The following is a 21,340-nucleotide window of genomic DNA, read 5'->3' as shown; positions in this document are numbered from 1 at the left end:
GCCATCTCCAGGGGAGCAGGGCTCCATCAGGTGTAATGGTTTCTTGGGAAGACAGACACCATAACTCCAAACGTCCCCCCTTCCCCTCCTTCTTCATCCCAGCTTTATATACCAAGCATGATGTCATATGGTATGAAATATTGCCTTGGCCAGTTTGGGTTAGCTGTCCCAGCTGTGCCTCCCCCAGCTTCCCGTGCAGCCCCAGGCTGCTCACTGGCAGGCCAGCATGAAAAGCCGGACAGTCCTTGACTGCTTAGCAACAACCCAAAACATCAGCACGTTATCAACATTTTCTCATCCCGAATCCAAAACATGGTCTCATACTAGCTTCTATGAAGAAAATTAACTCTACCCAGCTGAAACCAGGACAAAGCATTACACTTCTTACACTTTTATAAAATTACACCTTCAACTGAGACCACACTGACAGTTTATATTATCACAGTATCCATTGTGATACAGAGCAAAAATGGGTTAATCCAACCCACCGGTGAAGTTTACATTCTCTCCATTCTCTATGCTAGAGCATCCTGTGGAAGCCAGATACAGAAGCAATGATGTTGGAAACAGGACCTGTTTTTCTGAACCTTAAGGGGGAAACAACCCCATCCTTTTCTAGATGGAAGCATGCTGAATGACATTAAAAACTTCTGTCTTTAACATTAAAACTTATACAATAAAACCTGTTTTAGCTAACATGTTAAAATATAAATTCAAAGATTTAGAAGCAAATCTATCCATAACTACCTTGTTCTTGGATGGGAGCAGAGAGGTTTTCTTCTAGTCCTCCCAAGCCCACCTATCTGCAATGGTTTCTGAAAGAGTGACCAGTTCAACACAGTTCTTGCTCCAGTTTCCTACCCCAGTTATCCAGGACACTCTTTTGATCACCCTGGAAGTTTACCTTGGGACAGCTGTTCACTGCAGAAAGGCTCCTTGCTCTTCCCAGGGGCCCATCCTCCCCATATGGATTTGTGGTGTAGAATCCTGGCTCATGAGGTATTCTCTCAGGCTGCCCAAACCCTATTCCAGACCATTCCTTCAAACAGGCATGCTTGTTGGCTCTCAGGAAATGACTGGGCTCCTCTGCCTCAACCTCCTCTGAAGGTTCATGCAGAACACAATGACCAGGACAAAGTAAGTACGTATTCACCCCTACTTCTGCCGACTAGCACAGCCTTCTTCAACATGACACACAAAATGCAGAAGGCCTGTGCAGAAAATGGTGAAGAGTCAAAATTTGTATCACCCACAACTGCTACAGCAGTAGAGAAGGAGAAGGGAGAAGCAGCAGGTAGGAAGGAATGCACAGCTGAAAAAAGTCTGGGTAAGGTGTGAACTGGACAAAGAGTAGGAAGTTCTCCAAGTGCTCAAGTCTCATCCCTGCCAAGGCCCTCGGACTATCTCACTGCCTCTTCCTGCCACATGATCCAATAAAATAAAGCTTCCTGCACTGCCAGGCTTCTCTAATGTGACAGTGTCCATGATAGTGTTCTTCAACACCAGTATCACTGCGGAACATTGTGGGTGACGGGGGGTTTTAAATGTTTGAGCTGCTGGCTGGGGAGCAACTGGGCTGTTCTTCATCTGCTCTCTACTCTACTAGAGGCAATTGTTCCATGGCTTTTTTTTTTAATTTTATTTTTATTTTAAGAGTGCTACTTCATGGAAAGAAAAAAAACACAAACCACCTCACAATTGTATGACTGACCCTCTGTACATTTTGAACTTGTATAGTTTGAACTGAGTTACGTTAATGGACAGACTGCAATACTGCAAATCGGCTTCTAGGAGCTGTGTTACCAATCCTTGCGTGGTGGTGGTCTGTCAATCCTTTGAAAACATCCATCAAATAACACTGCCTACACTGTATTTCACTCCAGCAAGATATCCTCCATCTGCTTTGAGAAAAACTCACAGCAGCTGCTATTTAGCCTATTACAGAGACAGAAAAATCGTAATAAAATAGCTCTGCATTAGAGCAATGCAAATTCAACACACCAGCCTGGAAGAGAAAAAAAACGTATGGGCAGGTTCATCAGAGCAGCCACAGGGAAAAATTCAGCCATGCACAACACACCAACACCAGGGCTAGACAGTACTTCAGTAACATTAGGGAGCCAAAGATAAACCTAAATAAAAGAACAGGAAATGCAAATAGAAGAGTAATCTACTCTGTGTATTATCTAGTAAAGAACTTTTGTTTTGTAGGTATAAATGCACCACCATCGTTCTGTGTATCAACTCTATTAAAAATATCACCAAGTATTCAAAATATATAAAACGTACACTAAACATAACCAGCTTTGATGCTTAAATTTTCACATATATTAGTTGTGTTCTCCAAAGCATAAAATTTCTAACCTGTACATCTTGCTAGGTAGTGCCATGAAATGCACTTGCCCTGTGCAGGTAACGGTCTTTCAGGACATAACCCAGCTGGGCAGGATGTTGAAGATTACTATAAAATAAAGGTATTGGAGACAAGTATGTGTTACTTAATTACCCAGACAATTTATTACAAAATATTCTGCAACACAGGAAAGCAAAGAACAGCTCTTCAGAAACAACACACTGAAACAAGAAAGCAAATCTGTTCGTACAGAAAATAGTTTAATGATGCCTTCTTCAAGAAGATGGGAATTACTGAAGGAAGCCAAGTCAAGTACTTCAAATAGCCTGTAGATTTACAGGCAAACACAAACAAGAAGGTATTAACAAAATTGTCTGCTCTTTTTAAGTCCTTGTGTGGTATCTGAGAAAAAAATATGGAAAACTTCTGAGTGAAATTGCTTCCGATCCACTCTAGCAAAATAAACTACAGAGAATAGTCATCTAAAGACATAGCATTTATTTTCAAACCTGGAAAAATTATGAAATAAACGTCAATCAGTCAGTCCAGGATAGCTTTGAAATCTTGACACAGAGATGGTTCTGTCACTGTCTTCAGTAATGCCATAGTATCCTTTGGGATCTTCCTGAATAGCTGCATCTTACCTACCAAAATATCAAAAAAAATTCATTAATACTGCAAGTAACTAACAATTCTGTTTTAGGGAAAACACTAATAAAATAATTAAAGCAATACTAGCTGAATCCAATTAAAAACTTGGAACACTTGGAATATGGGGATAAAAAAGATCTAATAAAATATGCTACTATTCTTCCACCCTTAAATAAGGCTAATAAATAAAAAGGTTGTTAAAATTTTAACATGATTTTCAAACTAAGAAAATCAAGCTGTCTTTGCAAATTCCTCCTACTATGTCCTTGTAACACTTCTTTGTTTGGATTTAAGAATTTTTTTTTTTTAAGTATAAGGCCATTTATTCAACAATTACATGCACCAAAATAGACCTTCTGTCAAAGCACAGTTTCTTTGAAAGACCCTATTTTAAACAATGCTGAGGACAAAGGACATGTCCTTACCTGGTTGCTAATGTTTACCTACAGTAGGAAGGCATTCCCAAACTGTTTCTTTTCCCCTCTCCTTTCAAATATGACAAAGTAGCCTATGCTTGGGAACTGACATATACAAAAAGATTAAAAAAAATAGAATCATGTGCAAAATGCACCTTTTGCTATAACACTGGCAACAGCAGTTTTCCCTGTTGTGTTTCCTTGCAAGAGAAGAGACACTAACTGGAAAGTCACCCTTAAGGTGGAGTATTTTGGAGACTTAAACAAGGCTCTTTAGTTAGGAATGAAATTTTTACAAGAGGATGTAACAGTTTTGAAACATGGAAGGTCATTGAGTCTATCGTTAACAGAATTACAGACAATAAAAAGGACTTTTTAAAGATTAGGAAGAACATGTAAAATCCTAGCAACAGTTTAAGTCCGTTACCTAAACAGAGTTGGCAAAATTGTCAATTGTGCAGAAAGGCAGAAGTGCTCAATAAACATTTGTTCTGTGTTTGGAAAAGAGACAGATGATATATTTATATCTTATCATGATAAGGAAAGACTCTTGCTCCTTTCCCAGCTGGTAATAATAGGAGGGATGTTAAACAGTAACTACGTTTCAAATACTTAACTCTGAAGAATGACGACAACTTGTACTGACAAGTCCCTGATTTTGATATTTAACAGGTTTTGGAATAGTGGGAAGAACCTCCTCCCCAAAACCTATGAGCTTGATATTGTCTTCCATGGAAAATAATGGAAAGGCATGTGCAGGGACACAAGAAAAAAACCTGAGTTTCTCTCAATTCCTGTCAACAACATGATCTTACAGGGATAATAGGTTTTATATAGCCAATACAAACTCCAAAATGACAACAGCAAGAGTAGTTGTTAAGTCAACACAGGCGCTATTACCAGCCTTGGATATCTCTGTGCTACAGATTGCTGTGCCATAGTACTGAGGTACTGAGCTAACTTCACTGGAGCACACCTGAGAACCAGTGACTTCCCTGTCACAGGTACTCTGCCATCCACACATGCTACTTGATTTCCAGAAGTTAGACAGAACTTAAAATATGTTGTTTAAAATTAGCTCCAGTATCTCTACACAGTGCTCAGCTCTGCGGTGACCTTCTCTAGAGCATGATGCTCCGATTACAATAACATTACCCTGGAAAAAGTCTGATACAGGCCAAACAAAACTAACTCACAAGACTGAATGAAAACTATCAATGTCTTTTTAAATGGATTTTAGTAGGTTCCTGCAGGATCAGGAGACTTAGTATCTTACTAGATTTGGAAGAAAATACAAATATAAACACCATGTACAATCACATGACTGAAAAATCTCTGATTATAGATAAAGGCTATCTCAGAAACAGGGAGAAAATGATGCACATTGACACCAAGTGTATGCATATGACTTATAACTACAGATCACAAGATATCTTTGTACAGCTTTACAGTACCAGCACACTGATGCTTCATCTTCCCTCCTGCTCAGCCCCTAGGAGAAGCCTTCTCAGTTCCTTTTCAAAAACAGTTTGAAATGATTTTTAAAACCTCAACCAACTCTTAAAGGAAAGAGAAAGGCAGGTGGGAATCAAATATATGTGCAGTCAAAGCACCTCTCAAAATCACAATCACTGCTAAGTATTCAAGTTGCATGACAAGCCGATCCCAAACAGCTACCCTCCTGCCAAATGACCTAGTAGATGTTTTGGGGGCATTTCACAGAAACAACTACTACAGAATTGATCCACCAAGTATTGTATCAACCCTTGCAGAACAGGTGGAACAGGGCTAGTGGAAGTAGAGATGAGATTTCAGGGGGCTATAAGCAAAGGGAGATCTCTCAGAGATGGCATTCGAGTTACTTGGGCCCCAGTGATCTGTTAACCGATCACAGCAAAAGCTTCCATCTTAAAAGTTTCACAGTAAAAACAAGTTACAGCCTGCTAGTTGTTTAGGTAGCCATTAAGCAAATATCTCTGAACCCTTGATCTTTCAGCTGTGTACTTGAAGTCTCAGATATTTCCAAAAGAAACTGGCCCAGGTGAGTAAAAACAGAGCATTGTCTTGACGTTATGGATGTGAAGAACAGATTCTGGCTCAGAGAAGGTAAGATTTATGAAAGAACAGCTGGAAATTATACTCTTTAAAAAAGAATGTCATCACTAATTTTCTTCTTGCCTTTGGATCTTTCCTGCTCCACTCCCACAATACTCAACAAGTACAACATCAATAGTTCTCTCCAGCAATTTCAGAAGCAAGGTTATTCCATTTCTGCAAGGGTAATTCTTGTTGCCAGAGGAGCCAGCTGACAGACAGTCAGCTTTCCCTTCTTGGGTTAGGAACTGTGTATATAGAGCTAGGCCTGGACCACACATGTTTCAGGTCAGTATCATGGTTAGGCAAGGGGCCGTGCGGGTACAGCAAAAGGAACCTAAAGTCAATCATATGTAGGAAAACCTCATTATTTAAATGAGTTTTAAATGAAAAGATTCCACCTCTATCTCCCAGCCCATTTTCCTGGTGTCTGTCATGGTGTGATTTCATGGACAGCAGAGACCACTTTTCTGGCAGATGCACACACCCATGGAAGACAAGATTCTGCTGAACAGTAAAGCTGCCTGGGGCTGCACCTCCAGCCTGAGCATACTGTCAGATTCAGCAGCAAAACACATGCAGAGAAGGATGAGCGAGCTTTGGCTTGGATTGTGGTCTGCCAGTCAAAGATCCCAAGAGCAAAACCTTCCACATTAGAGATGAAAACTCAGGTGTATTCTATATGGATCTTAGAGAACTGACACAGCTCCCAGAGAAGCAGTTACACTGGGTGTGACTATTGCATTCTCTGCTCAGTTCTTCAGCTTCTGTCCTCTCCACATGAAGCAAGCAGCCATCTCTTCCCTTCCCAGAGGCAGACCTGCTTCCTCTGGTACTTCTAGAAGGACTGAACAGAACTGTTACGATTAACCCAATCTTATTAAGCTTTCTGAACTGTACAAACTTATTGAGTGCCAAATATCAATAGTTGTCCCTTAAGAACAAGGCTCTAGAACATGCAATGCTGAAAAACATATCATTTTAATTTGCCTAAAATCAGAAAGCTCATTAATGTACATTTAGAACAACACTTTATGGTAAGAAAACTTTAAAAAAATCCATTAGGTTCCAAGTTTTATTACAATTAACCATATTTCAAACTGTAAAAATAATCAAATACTTACAGATACTTAGGGGCTTAAGCAGGCATTTGTAAACAACTTTGTGGTTTGCCAGTTTGACAGTGAAGGCATGGTAGCAGAGCCATTCTGCTGCCTCAGAAGGGAACACGCCAGATGCACCTTTGTTACCTAAAGCAACCCCTAGAAACAGATCAGGAAAATTATGTCACTGAAAATGATGAGCATTAAGAAGTATGTCTGACCTCTCTGCTCTTTCTATAAAATCACTCCAAGATTTTTTACTAAAAACCTATGTAGCCAATGAAGTCTCCTATGTCAGCAGAGGACTGAAACCTAAAACCTGAAACATTTTAGTATTTCCAGGAAATTGAGTTTAAAAAAAAAAATGCCCTGTGATTCTTATCATGCACTCCATATTTTTAATTTTTGATCTTTATCTCAAAATGACATGATCTGACTGCACATTCAAGACCTTTTATTTGTCTAAAAAACCCCAACTAACAAAAACCCAAACGCGCTACTTCATAGCCATTAACATACTATACCCGTGTTTTTTGCTTTCAGGATAGAATAGCAGCATGATGCAGTCTCAGAGATGATCCTTAGGAAGAAACAAGGATTGTTTTTAACTTGCTGGTTGAATGGAAGTTGAAGAACGCAGGCGTGGAACCTGTTCAAAAAAACAGGCTATTTAATTACAAGTCATTTGCAATTTCAAGTGAAACTATGATTACATAACTTAGGCACTACACAACATTTAAAAGAACCAAACAGTTTTTAGCTGTATCAACACTCCCGGCGTATATACACATCCCTGGAGTGTCAGACACATAGGATGTTTGTTTGTAAATTCTGTTCTGAAAGATCTGGAAGTCGCCTTCCTCGGTGACAGAATTCTCTTCTGAGGACGGCAACTCTTTTTTGTGCAAGGGAAAGTTAAAATACACACCCATACCAATTCCCTATCACAGACCATGCAGCCAGAGAACACCCACATGAAGGAGTGTGAGAGGAAGAAAAAACAAAACAAAACCCCACATCAAATTCTGTCCAGGAATTCAGGAAAACAGAGCTCCAAATGACATAGTGTTCCACAGACCAGGATCCCCACTCTTTCGTCTATTCGGAAGCCAGTTCTATGGAAATTAATTGTATTGTACGCTCCCTTACACCTCTATTTCAACCTACTTTAAAACTGCTGGCTTTTTTTTTTTTTCCTCTCCAGACTTTGGCATTATAATCCTGCTTATGCTGAATACGGTCAAAAATTACAACGCTGATTTTTAATTACTCAACAATTTATATGCTTGTTTATTAAATTAACCCAGCATAACTGCTTTGTGAAATTCTGAAATTTGAAAATATTTAAAGGATAAATGTAATTACCACACTGCACCACAGAGCTCTGTCTGAATTAACCTAACATGCTGTTAGCATGGTGGACAGTTTTTAAAAGGTACTCCGGCATAAAGATTTTTGTTAGAGTGTTACCATAAAAGCAAACAGCAGTAACTAAGTAATCATGTCGAACGTCAGAGGAAAATCGTAAGTCACTCATAACCCAAAGTTTAGGAGTTTGACACATCAGTACTGTACTAGACAAGTCCAGTTACATTTCTTGGACACAAGAATGATACAGGGTGAATGTGGACCAAGCTGAACTTAAGAACAAAACTAAAACGTCACTTCCTAACAAGTATGAGCCTAGCAAAAGAGCAACACCTGGTTTCTGTAAAGAGGGAAGCATCTCTTACACCTTTTTTGCGTTAAAACAATAAACAAACCATTGCTTGGTGCTGCCAATCATTTAAAGTTTTTGATGCACAGAGATTAGCATTTTCTCCCAACTTGCTTATCAGTTTTGATTTCTTTCCCTTTACCACTGTCTAAAACATTCACTTCCTCTGCTGATCAAGAACAGTTCACAAAAACTAAGATATTACTAGCTAAGGAGCAATTAAGATGTTATCAGCAGCTAAGCAACTGCAATTAACTTGGTAGAATGAAGCCTCACTTAAGGCAAAGTTATACAGGTCAAAGTTCTATATGATTTTAATAGATACAAAGTTATAAATATAAACTGGTTAATGAGTGATAAGGCTTCTCATCATCTTCCTGCAGTAAAACAGACTGCTTTTCTTGAGGTCAGCTGTCAATACCAAGAGACACTGAAAATCCATTCAGTGCAGAGTCACTTACACACACACATCAATATAATCCTGTATCCTGAATCTAATAACATGACATAGAACAGTGTTGAAACAAGAATAATGTGAGTTACTGACATTTACCTCTGCACATTTATACGGCACACTTTTTCCTAACCTGTAGCTCCTCCATGTGTCAAGAAAGAGTAATGAAATATTCAGAGTTACTGCAGAAGAGAGTGACCTACCTGTAAGCCTGAAGTAAAAATATCTTGTAGATATTAATGAAAACTGTTCTAAGGCTGTTGATCTAGAACAGAACAGAAACAGAACTATAGGAATATTTTAGTGTCACTATAGGAATTGTTCAGGTTCAACAGCATAAGATGATTTAGAGATCTACAGAAAAAAACATTTTATGCTAAACTTCAAAGATTTCTTCTATATACCTAAGTTAACCATGTTGTGAAGGCTTAGCTCTGGAAGGTGCTGAGGCCCCACATTTTAGTTGGTGTCAACATTTCCAAGTTATGTGGATTACCTCTCAAAATCAACTCTATGTTAGAACTCAAAGCAGTTTAATGCTCTTTATCACTAATCACAATTTTTCCAAACATCCATTTCCATATTCCCACCTGTAAATCAAGAAATAAACAATGGCATTTCAATTTGAGGACTGTAATCAATTTGTATTTCATGTTTTTCCCAGCTGTTCTACTTGAATTGAAGGAAAGGCTTGATCTGATAGAAGTACAGGTATAACTAGAAAAAAGAAGAAAAAAAAAGTAGTTAAACTCCATGGGCTAAGAGACTAAATTAAATTCTGTAAAGTAAGCCTCATTTAACTTTCCATGTTACAGACATTGCCTGCTAATCAATAAGCCCATAGTTACAAGATGACTATAACTAAATTCAATTTAGAAAGAGACTAGACATTATGGCATTAAGGCTATTAGCTAAGGAATTACTTCAATACCTCAGGGCTGAATAATTCACCCTGCTAAAAAAAACCAAGCCAATAACCTTAACCACAAACTAGATGTATTTCTAAAGCACATGGTCTAGCAAGACCATTACTACTGACTCCAGTGACAACCAGGTTATACTCTGTAATCCACGCAACACAGGAGCTTGGGCTGGAATCCACTTCAGTTCACCTTGGTGTTCCAATTACTTAAGTCAAGCTTATCAAAAGCAAGATGGCCCTTCTAACAAAGACCCTCAGGGTTCTGATTAGTATCTCCCAGACCAGTAGCACCAATGTCCTCATCAACATAAACTGTTTCTTTTAGAAACACAGCTAGTGAATAAATCTCTTTGGCTGTTGATTTTAGTCCTCTGTTGTTATAGAAAATCATGTCATATCAATTCCTTTCCTAAACTGACCAAGCTTTTCTGTTTTGGAAGACTACTGAAGAACTTCACCACTCTGGTAATGGAAAAACCCCTCCTAATCTCCTAATTAAATGTATGCATGGGCTGCTTATACTAAATATGTTCAATAACATAGCAATATTATCCTTCAATTTAAACAGTTCTTGTTAATCTTCAGCAAATATCTAATGCCATCTCTAGCAGTCCATGTAAAGGGTCTACAGAGCTTTTCAGTAGCATACGTTGTCCCGTCTTGAGTTCTGTGGCACTTCAGGCTGCTTTGTGTATATAGTCAAAGTTGCTAGTTTAAAGAGAGGTTACTTCTCCCCTGCACTGGCATCTGAAGTGTACCAGAGGGAACACCTGTGATGCTGAAAGGATTACTAGTCCCTCTAGTCTACACAAAACTAATACCAATCTGTAGTCCATGTCATACTTACTGCTTCTTCTAGGAAGGTAAAAAAATAACAATTTCAGAACAATAAATGTGTTGATTTATTAACCTGATACCTTATAACTACTATAGCGTATTATGGTGAAAGAAGCTGAACTGAGGTGATTGTATAAACTTTCCCAGAACCATGTAGCCACCATACAGTATACGACTTCAGTTACTAGTGACCTGTGCCACATTCGAGGGCATTAATGGTATGTTCATTCCACCAGGATGGAATGAAGAAAATAGCAGACTGCACAGCAGAATAACATGTTTAAATTGCTGTATAAGAGACAGAATTGTAGAATCTGTTTTGCAGTTAATTCAGCTACACTATTCGCAAGACACTCTTGTGCTTCTCACACTGTGTACAATAAAGCTGACACTGGAGTATGCAACTCTATTTACCTGGAGTAATCGCAGTAAACCTCAAGTGTCTGTATATCTAATAATAAACCACACCACGGGATCAAACGACAATCTGGCAGCTGTTTAAATTTGGAACATCCTGGGATATCATCAACAGGAAAATTCACGACTGTCTTATTGGGGTTTATTAAAAAGCCATACTCAGGAATACCTGTTGCTAGAGTCCTAAAACAGACAGAAACAGTTAGCCTAACTCCCCCCGCAAAAGCAAACAAAAACCCCCACCATGCTTCAAGACACATATGATCTCGCATAAAAGGACAGAAACCAAAGAATAAAGCAAACCACAGCCAACTCTTTAGGTTGAGGAACACAGCTAGAAATAAAGAGAACTAAAGTTATTAGAGGTAAATAAATACATTAAATACATAAATAAGTTTAAGGGTACAAGGGTAATGCAGAAAAACTTTTACAAATTAAGCCATCAAACATTCAGGACAAGCTTCATAAGCCACACTCACAGAAACCATTGAGATCAAAATCACTGGAAAGAGACAGATAAAGAGTTCTTGTTTTTGAAAATTAATGCAAACAAGGAGAATCCACATAACAGGAACCTCATTTACCCAATGAAAAGTTTTGAACTTCTGCCACAAAGTTTCCCCTAAGGATGTTTTCGTTGCCAGAATGCCTGCTGATTACCTACCACACATTGTATCAGCAGTGTGATCTCATGGACAAGCAGCAGTTTGTCTTACTTGGCTATGTATTCATGTACCTCATCTTTTAAACGTTTCATCTTTTTAAAGAGTGAGAGGAAGAGGTAGGCTCTTCTTGTTTGGGAGTAATAGTCATAATGGTTATCTCCTTAAAACTAGTATCTTGAGTCCCCCAGTTCTAATACTACATTAGAAAAAACTCTTACTACTCCATTTGTGGCAGAGAGTTCATAGGTTCTGTAAGCAGCCTGGAAAACCTGTACAGAAGAGGCTACTTGTCTACAGAAAATCAGCATGGCCAGTGCAGAAATTGATATAGAGCAAAGATGCGGATAGCTTCAAAGGGCAAGTAGATCAATATCTGCAATGCTACTACAAGTGATGTTATACTGAAGAGATGTTATAGAGATTAATATCTTGAAGCATCCCCAGTCTCTTAGTTTGACTTATCATTTCCAGAACTGTAAATCCACACACCTCTAGAAATTTCTTTCTGTTCTGATAATGAAATTAGGACAAATGAAGTCTTAAAAATACACTATTCACTATTTAGTACAGTTTATAATTAAGTGATTTCCCTATCACCTTTCAGGCTCACAACACAGCTGCATCTTTCTGACTACTGAAAATCGTGATGCAACTCACTGCATTGCAGATGCTAAGCTTTTCTTCAAGACCTCTCTTTTGGATCCTTAAAACTGGCTTTGGCATCAACAGTATCCTTCTTGGATACTGATGGTACATTCATATCCATGGTAACCAGGAACTTATTTTAGGGCCCAATTTAAAAAAAAAAAAAAGTAGTTCTGCAGCATTTTAAAGAATTACTGTATGAAAACTTCTGTGTGAGCTGCATGCTGCCATGCTATCAGTATCTTCAAATACTCATCCTAGAATATTAATGACCAGAAAATTCTTAGCAATATTGGATCACAGAAAAGTTGCATTCTTTCCCCAGGAATAAAAGGTAGCAGCACACCTACCTGATAAAAATATTTTAAGAATATAACCAAGAGATCTTAAACATTTGAGGGAAAATGGTCTTAAAAGGACAGCTGTCAGCTGCTTTGGTTAGTCTGCACTACTAATTGCTGCTAGAAACTCCATCAAGGTCACTAGCTAGGTCCCTAATTTAAACCTCAGCAGGAGGTTAAACCAAAAAAAGGTTTAAAAAGCCCCACCTGTGCTGCAACAGATTGTTAGATGGCCATCAAGAACGTAGCTATTAGGGTTCTTTGCCAGTAGCCTGTGCTTGCAAGGACTCCAAAACAGCCTTTGATTATTAACCCATAAAACAAATATATGTACAAGCATATATAAAGGAGATGAAAAAGAATTACCTAAAAGGTGTTAATGCTTATTTCTTTGAAAACTGTTTTGAATAACATACCTTAGAAAAGTTCTTGCCTGCATTAAATGTGGCGTAACCAGCAAAAAGTCATCAATGAGACGTATTAGGACTCTGTAATCAAGAAGAAACTGATGTTAGATTTTTTGATATGTAATCCTTTCAAATTGTTGCCATACTCTTCAGAGCACCAATGTGCCCATTTCAATTCACAAGAAGGTAGAGGCCAATATGATCTCCAAATCGAGTCTCATGAAGAAATTCTCAGCTCTGCTTCTTTCCTAAAAATAAATAAAAAAAAAAAATAAGAAAGCAAAGAAGCTGGCTATATGAAACATGACAGGAATTTACAGCACACAAGCTACTCCATGGTAGCTTCTTGGATGCAGGGTTTTACACTTTTCCAAGGGAGAATTTGCAGTATCTTAATCCACAAGACAAGGAAAGGAAGTGTTATACCAGGTACACAAGCAGATACCAGATTTTTCATGTGCTCTAATTCTGTATCTTTGTTTACCATGTAATAACTTGTTTATGAAGCTGTAACTTGAATGTAAAACAGACTACAGTCTACCACTGTAAAGGCTGTTCTTTTTCAACAGTATTCATGCCCCAAGCATGCCCATAGTTTTCTGATAAATTCTGCTTAGTAGATCATAGAGAGGAAGCTCTGGAGATGATCTTGTCCAGTCTTCCCTTCAAAGCAGGAGTACTGCCATCACTATGATCAGATCAGATGCACCTTTGCCTAGGCAAGTCAACAGCCAGGTTATTTTTTTGACTTAAAGGGCAAATGAAACTATCAAAATCATTCAACAGATATCCAAGAAACATACTAAAATCCGCTCTATATAAAATCAGCTGTTACGTAAAATGTGCATTCTTCTGAATCACTTTCATAATTTCATTATGTATAAACATAACATCCTTTGAAAGCAAAATATAGCTATTTAGACTCAGATCATCACACCATCCTAAAGTCTATGAGAAGAACTCTACTATATGCGTAGGGAAATGTTTAAAATTCTGAGACTTTCCATTACCTTGCGAGCCTCCCAAGACGAGACACCAGACAGATGCACCCTACACACTTCTTAGTTTCTTTTTTCTTTCTTAGGACAGAATTCACAGCAATGGAGGGAGATGTGTGAACACAAACAAGCTTCAGGGGCTTCATCAATGTCTAGCTCTTGCCTAAAGACCCTAATCTGGGATTCAGCTGGGGATCAGTTCATATGGAGGTAAAAGGGATCCTAAAGTTTTTATGGCTAATAAAGAGGTAGAGCTTTCACCAGGCTAGCTTTCTGTCAAGGTCCTAAGAAGCAAGCACAAGCAGGGCACAAACACGTAGAAGATGTACCAAGAGCCACACAGGGCTTCAAACAAGAACAAACATGCCTTGTAAAAAAATCTGCAATAAAGCTGTGACCTTGATGAAATGTTAAGATTTACACATGGTCAACTGGAAAGCCCTCGGGCAGAAGCCTGAAGTATCGGAAAGCCTGTAACGAACAACCCATCTTGTCTGAGGACAAAAGACCACAAATGTTCTTACTCATAGGAGAGCAGCTTGTCAGACTCCTTAAAGCATCCCTAAATACTGTGCTCTTTGTAGGAACAGGTCAGCCACCCACAGATCTGGGACAGCTTCTTTTCAGCACTTTTCTCCCCATCTTAGGGCAAACAGGGAAATTTCCCCACAAAACCACCACAGTGACACTGAAGCTGCAGAGAATTTTGTGTGGACCATGCTTCCTAATGGAGGGTTGGAAATTCTTGAATTTAAAAATTAAACTTCAAAGAAAATGTCACACATATTCTATACTATATATACTATAAACACACATATACTATAATATGTATATTATGTATATACAATATATTATGCATTACTATAACACAGCACAGAACAAAGAATCCCTACCCATCCTGCTGTACTCCACAGAGCAATTTGTTTTCCATGTCTCCATAGCATAAGCTGCAAAGTAAGGTTGACAAAATGGAGCCCTGTGGAATTCCACAGCACTGTAAATAGTACCTAGTAAAGAGTAAAAGAAAAAAAAAATCAAAACATGCAACAGGAAGTTTGCAATAGCCGTTAAACTTTTACTTATTTTTTTCAAGGATAACATACACGTTTCAATAAAAAATATGCCACATGCTTGCTAGTTAGCCTTACTTAAATTTGTTTATTCTTTCCTCTAGGAATCTACATATGGGCCCAGAAGTTTTAAGTTAAACAGTGATAAAAACCACTAATACACATATTCCTTTCTTATTAACAAACTCCAGTAGACAGCTGTCTTTAAATTAAAAAAATCTTATAACTGATCTCAAACCACAATGCCTCCTTCCACTGCAGAGCCACCTTTCATTTAAGCTTTTTAATTCTTTATATTACATTTTACATCGCTTCAAAATAAGTGTTCTTGTACAAGAAACAAAGTGCACTGAACAAATCTTTCAAACTATTATTTAGTTATTTTTAATTATAATCCAAACAGCTCCTAGCAGGTGTGCACTAAAAATCCATAGGTTGAAGCTCATACTGTACATCTACATCAGGAATTAAACTCGGGTGGATTCTGAGATGGAACACTTCCAATTTTTCCCAGAAACAGCAGACATCCACACTGAATTCAAACATAAACATTCACCAGTATCAAATCTTGCTAAGTTTTCTGAAAAAAAGCTCTTTCAGCAGGACAAGTCAGAGTAAAAATATTTAACTATGAAATAATTTAAATCAGTAATTTAAACTGAGATGCTTATTCTTCGTTTATACTTGCACAGCACGATCTGGCCAAGAAAAGTATTTTCTTGAAGTTTTGTTTTTGGAGGGTTTTTTGTTGTTGGCATTTTTTCCCACAAATAATCATCACTTTAATTTTAGGGAAATTTCTGATGGCTTAGCCCAGTACAGCATGTGATCTGGTTATATACATCCCAGCTATACTGTAAATCACATTTCTTTCCTCATTTAACTGCTGAGGCAGGAAGCTCTCTTACTTCTAATTACGAAAAAACACTACATCCTGTGAAATGCTAACCCTTATTATTTGTAATTATACTCAACCTCCAACCCCACCCCTTGAAAGCTGCCAGTTGTCATTTTGCAAAAGAATAAATCTTCATTTGTTTCTCATGGCTTCAAAGAATTCACATAGACATAGCCAGGGGGAGGTTCATTAATACTTCCCGTATCTTGTTATTTATATAAAGTCAGTAAAACCACACATAGTAATAGTAATGTATCACATCTAGATAAGCTGCTGAATACAGAGTTCCCCATTCCCGCATGGATGTTTCTATGCTGGCAGCAGCAGAGTAAGTATGCCTCACAAGACTCAAGGGGATTATTTTCACAACACTCTTTTGAAGTAGTGAGATATTATATGTCCATTTTACCATTAACTACATGAATGGCTTAGTGGAACTGAAGAGAATGAAATTATGCAACTGGCCATCAGTGACACATACTACATTCTAACAGTGATCTTACCTATGTTTTGAGTCATCTGCACATTTTTCTAGCAGTCATTTTACAGTTTTCCAGACTTTTTATAAATGTATCAAGTGGTATTAAAAGGTTCCTCCTAGGTCCCCAGCTCAACAATCAGCACTCTTCTCAAAACATCAAGTGAATGTTGACTAACAGTGATGGCTTTTTGAGAAACATCAGTTAAAGAGTGTATTCATTTACTAAACTTATTTGCAGTTTTGGGGTTTTTTTTGAACAAATGAGAACGAGCTACTTAAAAAGGGCAAATTAATTCCAGGACAAACAGCATTTTTTCAGCCAAGCTGTGACTGAATTTAAATAAGTGTGAAGCTGGCTTTGTCAGGGTGTGCTTTCTTTACAGCCACTAAACTTTTACTAAACACACTGATGTCAGTTAGTTCTTATTAATGGCATGCCAGTCACCATTCTCATGGTCCTGCCACAGGGAGCATAAGAATCAGTGCTAGAAAACCCTATAAATGCTCTTCTATTGGCCTCCTTAAAAGCTTTTTTTCCCCCCTCCCTCAATCCCATGAGATTAAGTATTCTAAAATAAATGTATTTTTTCAAGAGCAAGAAGCATATAAGTACTTGCTTTCTAGATATGGTAAATATTTGCCACCTAGAGGCAAAATGTAAATACCAGACCAGCATTTCTAGCAACACAAAAAGAAATCTATATTTCTACCCTGTATAACATCCAATTCTTAATTTTAGAGTTGCCAATAATTTTACTTCCTGTTGCTATTGCCTTTCATTTTTATTGCAAATTGCCAATAGTAAGGCCATGCAGAAAAGGTTTAATTTTGCACTACAGGGAAATGACTAACAAGGCTTTTCCATGACTGCTTGGATGTTACCTTGCTTTTGTTCACCACTATCAATCCCAACAATTTAAAGTATTTTTCTTTTGAACTTCATCTGCAGTTTTAAATGAAGAAGGTTGCATATTTATAGAATAATGTGTTCTGTGTATGCTTAACATCATCCAGGTGGGAAAGAGAAATTTTATTCAAATATAAATTTGATTCCAAAGTCTTCATGACTTCATGGAGCTTAAACTGATAAATAGATTTCAAATTAACATGAAACAAAAATCTTTAAAAGACAACTATCAAAAACCCCTGGAGCCAGCTAAAAGTATCCTGCTTAACAGAAAAAAAAACAAACAACCAAAAAATCCCAAACACACTATATCAAGTAAAACTAACTTCTTTTTTACCTGCTCCCAATCTCCAGGATGTTGTTATGTATCATGTGAAGAAAAAAAGTAAACAGGCTGGAACTTGTCTCATTAAAAGTTAAGCTCTAGAAATGGGACAAAACAAAACAACATTTGTACTTAGAAATGTACTGAAACTAAAAATATAGTATAAACTTAAGATACACAAACCTTTATGAAAAGTTAGACTGTTGTTGTTCAAACTCCTAAGGTAAGAAACAAAACACCTAAAACCAAGATCTGAATATACACACTAAAAAGCTGCTCACATCAAACACGTGAATGGCACAGGGTTTTGGGTTTTTTTGTTTTACTTTAGGAGAAAAGCAATTTTGATTGGTGTTACATGTGAAAATAGTCAAACAAAACATCTAAAAACATTTTTTAAAGTGCTGGTATACTATATTGATTTTAATGTATGAGACCTTGCTCTTTTGGCCACTTTCTATCCTGTGGAACTATTTCTGTAACTATCATGTTCTTTACGATTCCCCAGTACAGATACATATTACCAACAATTCCATGCATCACTGTCCACCCAGTATTTATGAAGCTTTTTGTGTTAAAAATTGTGTAATAAAAAATTGAGAGCAGTTTAAATCCTTTTAATAATAACTTCATGAGAACTAAAGCAAAAATCCTTTTACTAGTTGCATAGATTAGACACCAGACAAATGCACCCAGCTTTTGATAGAGCCATGTGATATCATGGTTATTTGTATTGAAAAGCAAACATGACACCTGTGGTACTGACACCCAGGCTGACATGATACTTTTCTCAGAATGCCTTTTTTTTTTTTTAATCACACACAGTAATTGTTTTCAAATGCAAAATATTTTGAAATAGAATGCTGCTGTTCATGTAGTATCTAGCATAGTTATCTAAATCAGATGTCCACTGGAAAAAAAAGAACAAAACCAAACCCACATACACATCATCATAGATACATCTAGCTTTCATTTCCATCCATGAAATGGTACTCATTAGGCTCTCTGCACTCTGTAGGACCCTGGCATTGTGCACTACCCATACTGTACATTCTATTCTTATGTCCATAGGTATAAAAGATCATTTTACTTGTGTGTTAGAAGCATAAGTTGCCCTATGTCAAAATTTTCCACTGGCAAGTTTAGAAAAAAAATTTTAAAGAGGAAGTAGCCTGTGAGAAAATACCTGTCTGGTCATCTGATGCTCAGGAATCTTGTAGATTGTTATCATGGAACACCATGATGCCAAGCAATAAAATGTATTAAGGAACTGACAGAGCATATGACCTGCTTCTGTGCCTTTCCCTGTCATGCTCCTTGCACAGAAGGCAGTCTTGAGAACAAACATTTGGAATTAGTACAGTTCTCTGCAGCACAAGAATAAAAACAACATAAGGATGATTGCTTCTTGTAATAAAGCGTTAGCTGGAGTAAATTTAAAATACATATAATTTTTAGCTGTACTTTTATTCACTGAAAGTGAGAAAACTCTTTAAACAAAAAATACAAGAATTGATCTTGTTTTGTACTGCATTTTAACTCTTCTGAAGAGTTCATTCTTTTCAACGTTGGTAGTGGTCATTAAAATAAGTTGTGTTCTTTTTAAAGGTAATTTTTCTAATCTGTGCAGTTTACTATTCAAGATGCTACATATACTTACTTAGCTAGTTGGCTTAGAATACATTTTGCTCATTCTTACTTCTGTATGTTTTGGAGATAGCAAGTGTTGAAGCCCTTCTTTACTAGATAGTTAATTTTCTTATTTGAGAACTGTTGCATCAAATAGTGGAATTAGGAAAAGAAAAAGAAAGCATTGGTTAAAATGAAAGTTTGAGACAACAATGAGAAAATCTGGGAAAAGTCTAGACGGACATTTTGTCAGATTTCTTGCCTGGTGCACTCCTTCCACTGAACACTGAAACCCTGTTATAAACATCAAAGAAGAGATGACAAAAATCGTTCTACAGAAGGTGCTGGGTAACACGAACAGAGGTGGTGTCACCACATAATATGTATATTCAATTAAAAAACCCCAATCTTCCTCCAATTCTTCTGTAGCTTTCTTTTTCATTTGAAAAGAAGCCTCCTAATATTTACCTGTTCAACTACTATTGCATTTTGCAATGAGGCATTCTGCTGAAGCTGGGACACAAACTGCTTCATGTCTGGCATAAAATCCTTGAAAGTAGAAACCTGTATATTGAGTGTAAAGAAATACATGACAAAAGCAATAGAAAATTCAAGTACCAGACTCTCTTATTCAGTGAAGGTCAAAGGGCCAGCCTTATTGCCTTATTTTAATTCAACAATTCTGCTATTGTTAATATGAAATATCTCCCTCACATATCTCTATTTTCACAACACATTTATATTTATTCTTACTAGTGCTGAGTAAAAAGTGTAAGAAGTAAAGAGTAAGAAGAAGCTTTGCTACTTCTGGAAAATATCCAACACTATTAAAAAAGGGTTTATGAAGTAATTGCCTAATTCAAATTGTGACCAAAACCCAAAAATATTCCTTGGACCAAAACATATCTACAGCAGCAAATAGAAGAAATCAGCAAATCATACATGTCTCCTATAGAATCTCCTGGCTTTTCCACTTGTGGTAATCATAATCACAGCATAGCGCCGTATGCAGTAGACAGTTCTTTTCTCAGGGTTTAAGATCTGTGAAATCACTTCCACAAGTTTATTGTGAGGAATAGTATCATAAGCCCTGGACACATCAGCCTGAAATAGAAGAAATATCTTCCATTACGTATTCATCAGTATCACTATAAACGCTGTGGTAGTATGAAAAAAAGTATTGTTGTAGTATGTAAACACGGTGGAAGGATAAATCATGTAGGAGTGAAATTATTGCATCATTCAGTCCAAATTCGTGACAAAACAAAAACTCACTGCTTACCAGCAAAACCTCTCCTCACTCATCAGTGAATTTTCCCTTACAAGGAATAACGAAACCATCGGTTTAATAACAAGAATTGTGCTGAACAGAAGATGAAACCATACGCAACCTTAAATCTAATGCTGAACCTTCAATCATTTAACTAAAGTTTATTACTGATATTTTTATGTATTTAAATATTTTAAGAAACCTTCTTCTCTATATGATCATGGAGGTGACATCTTACGCTGCAAACCCAGATGTTTTACCTCTCCTAAACCTCATATTGCAATCTCACCTCTGCTTTTACTTGTCACAGTCAAAATTCAAAACTTTCTGAAGAAGAAACAATCTTAGGAGAACTATGTCAATGACATGATTCTTTGGCTTGAAAGATAACAAGACAATCACTGAAAGTAATTTCAGGACAGGATGACAACTGACATAGGACAGCACAGGAGTGGAATCCCATTACAACATGTATAAATCTGTGTAATTTACATACATCTGTATATATTGCCCCAATTCAAAGTTATGAATTGAGCTCAAACACAACATGTTAGACATAACTGAGAAACAAAAGTGTTAAGGAAACTCCTTCAAATAGTGGGATACAACAAGCACTCGTTTTTTTCAAGTGGGAGAAGAAGCTTGATGGAGACACTAGAGTTCAGCAGAGAGAATGAATGATAGATGAGACCTATTTTTAAAAAGATGCTGAATTTATCCAAATGTGCCATAGCAAGTTT

At 37.2% G+C, this 21,340-nt stretch overlaps 1 protein-coding gene across 1 annotated transcript in view; it reads right to left on the bottom strand.

The window, feature by feature from the left end:
* Nucleotides 1–2,893: 2,893 nt before the first annotated feature.
* TERT (telomerase reverse transcriptase) overlaps nucleotides 2,894–21,340 on the bottom strand; it is a gene marked incomplete at its 3' end in the record, with an annotated part of 33,571 nt that continues 15,124 nt past the window's right edge. The window contains exons 6-16 of the mRNA XM_081996644.1: nucleotides 20,273–20,434; nucleotides 19,799–19,894; nucleotides 17,714–17,799; nucleotides 14,914–15,027; nucleotides 13,032–13,103; nucleotides 10,962–11,147; nucleotides 9,379–9,505; nucleotides 8,992–9,053; nucleotides 7,142–7,266; nucleotides 6,639–6,776; nucleotides 2,894–2,997 (exon numbers count right to left, since the gene is read on the bottom strand). Of these exons, the coding sequence (XP_081852770.1) occupies nucleotides 2,894–2,997; nucleotides 6,639–6,776; nucleotides 7,142–7,266; nucleotides 8,992–9,053; nucleotides 9,379–9,505; nucleotides 10,962–11,147; nucleotides 13,032–13,103; nucleotides 14,914–15,027; nucleotides 17,714–17,799; nucleotides 19,799–19,894; nucleotides 20,273–20,434 (1,272 nt within the window). The remainder of the gene's footprint in view (nucleotides 2,998–6,638; nucleotides 6,777–7,141; nucleotides 7,267–8,991; nucleotides 9,054–9,378; nucleotides 9,506–10,961; nucleotides 11,148–13,031; nucleotides 13,104–14,913; nucleotides 15,028–17,713; nucleotides 17,800–19,798; nucleotides 19,895–20,272; nucleotides 20,435–21,340) is intronic.

This window comes from Phaethon aethereus (assembly GCF_964289735.1).
Source record: "Phaethon aethereus genome assembly, chromosome: 2".
In the NCBI taxonomy this organism is placed as follows: Eukaryota; Metazoa; Chordata; class Aves; order Phaethontiformes; family Phaethontidae; genus Phaethon; species Phaethon aethereus.
This window is presented reverse-complemented; position numbering and strand designations above follow the sequence as displayed.